The sequence below is a fragment of the Notothenia rossii genome, assembly GCF_949606895.1.
Source record: "Notothenia rossii genome assembly, chromosome: 7".
Classification (NCBI taxonomy): domain Eukaryota; kingdom Metazoa; phylum Chordata; class Actinopteri; order Perciformes; family Nototheniidae; genus Notothenia; species Notothenia rossii.
The window spans coordinates 2197749-2204519 of NC_136905.1; the positions used below are offsets into that span (position 1 = coordinate 2197749).

General features: G+C 38.7%; 1 protein-coding gene across 1 annotated transcript; it reads left to right on the forward strand.

The window, feature by feature from the left end:
• The first annotated feature begins 265 nt into the window (after window positions 1-265).
• LOC307045522 (uncharacterized protein) lies at window positions 266-4477 on the forward strand. Its single transcript, XM_079691218.1, has 4 exons — window positions 266-425; window positions 850-994; window positions 1837-1945; window positions 4333-4477. The coding sequence occupies exons 1-4, from the start codon at window positions 353-355 to the stop codon at window positions 4456-4458; spliced, it is 453 nt and encodes a 150-aa protein (XP_079547344.1). The 5' UTR covers window positions 266-352; the 3' UTR covers window positions 4459-4477.
• Window positions 4478-6771: the final 2294 nt, after the last annotated feature.

Consider the following 6771-nt stretch of genomic DNA (forward strand, 5'->3'; position numbering starts at 1 on the left):
CCCCCTCTATTTCAGCTCTGATACTAAAGGGATGATTTTGGGTCAGTTGCACTTATTGTAAGTTGCTTTGGATAAAAGCGTCAGCTAAATGCAATGTAATGTAATGTATAGCTGATCGGTGTATGTCCATCACTTTGCACTAAACCTGCATGCACATAATCCTCTCCAAGAAGAGTGGTGAAATCCGGGTTTTTACTGTCAGCAGTTTGGAAATAACTCGCCTCCATCCAAGTCAAATGTTGATGTTGGAGGAATATCAGCGGGACTTTCCAGAAAGCGTGATCAGAGCCGACAGGAGGAGAGGCAGGAGGGTATAAAACCTCCTGAATGTGTCCTGAGATTATAATCCAACATGTCTTCCTGCATCACGCTCCTCTGCGCTCTGCTGCTGCTGGGGCTTTCTGTGGAGGCTTCCTCTGGAGGGGGTGAGCGCTACTGTTACTCTAGAGATCTGAGTACTTCTACTGTTACTCTAGAGATCTGAATACTTCTACTGTTACTACAAGATCTGAGTACTTCTACTGTTACTCTAGAGATCTGAGTACTTCTACTGTTACTCTAGAGATCTGAGTACTTCTACTGTTACTCTAGAGATCTGAGTACTTCTACTGTTACTACAAGATCTGAGTACTAATGTTACTCTAGAGATCTGAGTACTTCTACTGTTACTCTAGAAATCTGACTACTTATCTGTGTTATTGCGTTGCTCTGTTGGAGTAGCCTGTGAGTTTAGATTGTCCTCCTCATAGCTACACTGTATGTACAAATGACAATAAAAGTCTTGAATTTTGAAACTTGAAACTCTAAAGAACGAGCTTTGTTTTAAAGATGAACGCTGATGTGTTTCAGGCGGCACGACCTCCCACAGCCACGACCTCTCGGGGTCAGAGCTCCGGCGCATCTACAACTCCCCGGTGTTCATGGCGGAGCGTCTGAAGAGGCCCCTGGACGGACTGTCTGTGCGGATCGGGCCCCTCAGCCACTCTGGAGTCAGGTCAGAACCCCTTCTTCACACCCCTCATTACAGACAGCAGATTGGTTATTTAATCCAAGGCAATCCACTCCTAACGTGTCGAGCTAGAGATGGAGATAATTAGCAGAATGACATTTTAAAATACACGTTAAATGAGCAACAACAACACATTTGAACCTTTTATGATTTGGTGATGATAACCCCCCCCCCCCCCCCCTGTTTTTCAGTATTTTTTATTATTTAAACATACTTTAATTTAAGTTATTTATTTTATTTATTATATTTTATTATATTTTATTACTGTTTCTGTTTTTACTTAACTTCATTTCATTTATAATTAACTGAACTTAACATAAGGGTTTTAGGGATTTATTTAATTTATTTAATTTATTTAATTTATTTAATTTATTTTATTTTATTTATTTTATTTATTTTATTTATTTTATTTATTTTATTTATTTTATTTATTTTATTTATTTTATTTATTTTATTTATTTTATTACTGTTTCTGTTTTTACTTAACTTCATTTCATTTATAATTAACTGAACTTAACATAAGGGTTTTAGGGATTTATTTTATTTATTTTATTTATTTTATTTATTTTATTTATTTTATTTATTTTATTTATTTATTTTATTACTGTTTCTGTTTTTACTTAACTTCATTTAATTTATAATTAACTGAACTTAACATAAGGGTTAGGGTTAATTTATGACTTTTTCCATTTTAATTTAATTACATTTAATGAATCTTAATTATTTTTCTCTTCAATACTGCTGTCCCCTTGCTGGCTGAGCTTGCCCCGCTGCGTGATGAATAATTAACATGAATGTATAATAATGGTCCCTCCTGTGTGTCTCAGAGTGACGCTGGTGGATGGCTCCCAGTGGCTCGTCCATAAGGGAGGAGACTACGGCGTCTCCTCCAACACCGTGGTGGTCGCCGCCCGGCACATGAGCTCCGCCTGGCAGGTACATTTTAGCCTCTGCAGACCATTTACATGCACTAACGCCTATAGTATTTATATTATCTTTTCAATGTACACACAGCATCTATTTCACGTCTGTCCTCCTGGAGAGGGATCCTCTTTTTCTCCTCCAGGTTTCTTCATTTATTCCAATAACTGGGGTTTATTTGGAAGTGTTTCCTTGTTCAATGTGAGGGTCAGAGGACAGAGGGGGTCGTACTGTCAGAGAGGGCAAAAGGACACACATCCTTTACTCGAGTAGAAGTGCAGATACTCGTGTTTAAAAATACTCTGGTGAAAGTAGAAGTACTGACTAAACTTCTTTACTCAAGTCAAAGTAAAGAGGCTTTGAAATGTACTTCAGTAAAAAGTACCCATAACTAGCAGCTGTTTTAAAGAGTACCTGACCTCCCTTTATATTAATAGAACAATAATGTCATTGTTAGCTAATGAATGTTTCCATGGTGACCAACGGCAACATGACAACGTTTCCATTGGTCCCTCTTCTTTAGAGAAGACCGGGAAATGATGGATACACGGATCGTGTTCAAATCAATAGGCACGCAATGACTCTAAATAATAATGATCACGCCACCAAACACACATTCAGACTAAAGGAACCAGCCTGTTTGGAAAATGAGAGAAGTAGAAAGTACAGGTATTTGAGTTCAACATGTAAGAAGTAGAAAGTACAGGTATTTGTGTTCAACATGTAAGAAGTAGAAAGTACAAGTATTTGAGTTCAACATGTAAGAAGTAGAAAGTACAGGTATTTGTGTTCAACATGTAAGAAGTAGAAAGTACAGGTATTTGTGTTCAACATGTGAGAAGTAGAAAGTACAGGTATTTGAGTTCAACATGTAAGAAGTAGAAAGTACAGGTATTTGAGTTCAACATGTAAGAAGTAGAAAGTACAGGTATTTGGGTTCAACATGTAAGAAGTAGAAAGTACAGGTATTTGAGTTCAACATGTAAGAAGTAGAAAGTACAGGTATTTGAGTTCAACATGTGAGAAGTAGAAAGTACAGGTATTTGTGTTCAACATGTGAGAAGTAGAAAGTACAGGTATTTGAGTTCAACATGTAAGAAGTAGAAAGTACAGGTATTTGAGTTCAACATGTAAGAAGTAGAAAGTACAGGTATTTGAGTTCAACATGTAAGAAGTAGAAAGTACAGGTATTTGAGTTCAACATGTGAGAAGTAGAAAGTACAGGTATTTGAGTTCAACATGTATGAAGTAGAAAGTACAGGTATTTGAGTTCAACATGTAAGAAGTAGAAAGTACAGGTATTTGAGTTCAACATGTAAGAAGTAGAAAGTACAGGTATTTGAGTTCAACATGTGAGAAGTAGAAAGTACAGGTATTTGTGTTCAACATGTGAGAAGTAGAAAGTACAGGTATTTGAGTTCAACATGTAAGAAGTAGAAAGTACAGGTATTTGAGTTCAACATGTGAGAAGTAGAAAGTACAGGTATTTGTGTTCAACATGTAAGAAGTAGAAAGTACAGGTATTTGAGTTCAACATGTGAGAAGTAGAAAGTACAGGTATTTGTGTTCAACATGTAAGAAGTAGAAAGTACAGGTATTTGAGTTCAACATGTGAGAAGTAGAAAGTACAGGTATTTGTGTTCAACATGTAAGAAGTAGAAAGTACAGGTATTTGGGTTCAACCCAAATCTCTAAAAACGGGGGATCAACGGAGCTGATCCAGATTTGCGTCCGATATGACGTAATATCTGAAATGTGGACCCACGGCCCTATCAGAAACGTTGCTATCAGAAACAATGCCCGACTGTTTTGGACGTAATATGGTCGGTGTTTACATTAGCATGGCTAACACTCAGAGCTAACCTGTACTGGAGAGCATGTGTGTGAAGAAGCAGGAAGTAAAAAGGAACTCACCTTGTGGTATAACCGGCAAGAGAGAAAGCCTTTGAGCTCCATACTGTTTCAGAGAGAATCCTTGATAATCCATGATATGGTGTTTCATCACGGCAGTATCACCCGCATGAGCAGGCATAAGCTCCGCCCCTCTTTTTTATCATTTAAAAAAAAAAATTAAAGCTTTAAACCCAAAATCAGGACTTTTGAAACAGGAAGTGAAACAGAGGGATATGAGGCATGTCTAGAAAAGGTGATCTGTTTGGTATTTTGAGTAAAACACTTCATAGACATGTTTTTTATATATTTGTTATATATCTGAGACCTCTGCTATTGCCTAGAAATAGCATGATAGGTGACCTTTAAAGTCAGCTGAGACAGATGTAACATTTGTGATATTGGGCTGTATCATTGATTGATTGATTGATTGATTGATTGATTGATTGATTGATTGAACACAGGACGGGAACACAATATGGCCTCTTTAAAGTATGTGTCTGTTTTTCCAGGTCGTTCGGACGCTGGATTTCCAGGGGACGAAGAAAGTCGCTGACTTTGTGGCGGTCGGCGGCACCGACTACAGCCTCTTCTTTGATAACTGTCACCTGGCATCTCGGAGGATGATGGGACAGTAATAAAGAGATCCATAATTCATCACGCTGCCCTTGACTTCCATTCTTTTATTTCACACCCACCTTGTTCTCATTTCTGCTTTTCTCTCGGCTCTTTAACGAGTGTTTTAAATGAATGGGTCTTTTGTGGCGATGCTTTTAGTGTTCGTTGTAAAGCTCTTTCAAGTTGCTGATACACACTTTAATAAACATGCCTCTGATGAACGGATAATTAAAGGGAGACTCCAAAAAGTTATCGTGTTTTTCCACCAGAGGGCGACGTGTACTGCTAGATTTCAGAGAGCTGCTGCAAAGACAAAGGCCCGATCCCAAACCACTCCCTCTACCCTACCCCTCCGTGACGGAGTGAACTCCGTCTGTAGCCACACTCGCAGCTCAACGAGGCTCCCTCCTGTCAGATGGAGGGAGTAAATACAGCAGCAAGCTTTGGGACGGCCTCCCCTCTCTCCGGCAGAAACAGGAAATGCCGTAACTGTATGTAACAACGGTTTCAAATCAGCATCTCTTTGACAAAAAATGTAAATGAATAACTGAAATAAAACTCCAAACATCTTTCATTGTGTTTCAAAGCTCTTTTAGTTTTAAACCTGATGTTTATAAGCTTCTTAGTTTTTGCAACGGTCTGTAAATATACACAACTTTATAATAAAATGCACACATTTACCTTTTTCTAGACTAAACCCAGGTATGATCCTAAGTTAAAACATATGAGGTTATCATGAGGTTGTTAACATCGCAGTTTATCAGTGGATGTTTGCTGGAACTACTTGTTAACAGCTTGTTTCCTGACGGACACACACAGCGTGACTCCGGTCAGGTAGAGACCGGTCTCAAGTCAGCACCGCCGCAGACTCGCTGTTTGAGGACTTGATAGCCCACTCCCCCTCCACACCGCTCCACACTCGTTGGTTTGTAACAGCACTTAATATGGCGGACCCTCCGCGTGAATGCGCAAACGGAGGGGTAGGGTGTAGGGGGCGGTTTGGGAATGGGCCAAAGAAACTGTAGATGAAGAGGCACTTCAGAAAACCTTATCCCAAGAACATGTGGGTTTCGTGACAGAGCTCTATTTAAAAAAAAAAAAAAAGTTCATTCAAAAGATGAAATAAAATATTCATACAAATATATAAAATAAAAATAATAATGTTAATTACTAAAAATGAAATAAATAAAGTAAAATAAAAATGTGAATTAAACGATTTTATAAAATCCAAAAACGTGTTTAAACATAAGAAATAAAAACATAATTGTGCATTAAAAAGAGAAAATAAAAGTACAAATATTCATATCAACAAATATGCTTAGAAATGAAAGTACTGTGCATTAGGAAAATGAAATAGAATATTCGAGCACGTTTTTGAGACTCTTTGAAAATGTGTTTATTTGTAATCTGTGCAGTGACGTGTTCCTGGTCTCTGCAGGAAACAACAGACAGTCTGTCCTGCAGAGACATCAGAGTGTGTGATGAGTGTGTGAGGAGTGCGTGAGGAGTGTGTGATGAGTGCGTGATGAGTGTGTGATGAGTGTGTGATGAGTGCGTGATGAGTGTGTGATGAGTGTGTGATGAGTGTGTGTTGAGTGTGTGTTGAGTGTGTGATGAGTGTGTGATGAGTGCGTGTTGAGTGCGTGATGTTCGGGAGCTGAGGCTCATTATATCACACCGAGAGGTTTCTGTTTATTACGTAAACGCGTTACATAATTCCCCAGAGCTTTGTGACTGAAAGGTCCCCTATTCTCCTCTCCTTCATCAATATACTACAGGTCTCAGATATATACAGAGCCTGTCTCTGATTGGCTGAAACCCCAAACAGATCATTGCAGCATTACCCATGCTGGGGGGGGGGGGGGGGGGGGGGGGGGGGGGGCTTTCAGCTCATGGTGTCTGTAGTGGCCAAAATCATATAGAAATAAAACAGATAATTAACTTAAAATAATGCAGCCGCTGAGGCACTAGTTAGCAGATCTTACGCAGGGCAATGATCCAGGTCCAGACAAGATTATCCGTTTGTGCATTTTATTCCAATAACAAAGTCGAACAGATTTCCTATATCCTGTTTCCTTAAGCCTTTCCTATGGCTTTCCTTTGTGTGGCTTGAAACACCCTGGTAAAAAACCGTTTGCCTGCTAGTGCTCTGACTCCCACACCCACCTGTGTCCAATATATACAATTACACCAGGTGCTCTAATCCCCCAGTGTCCAAAACATGCCTTCAAAATAAAAGCATAGAAACTACTTTAACTTATGAGACTAACTAAGAATACATTTAAATAAATGATAATAATAAACAGCAAGAAAATAAATGTTAAACTATTAAA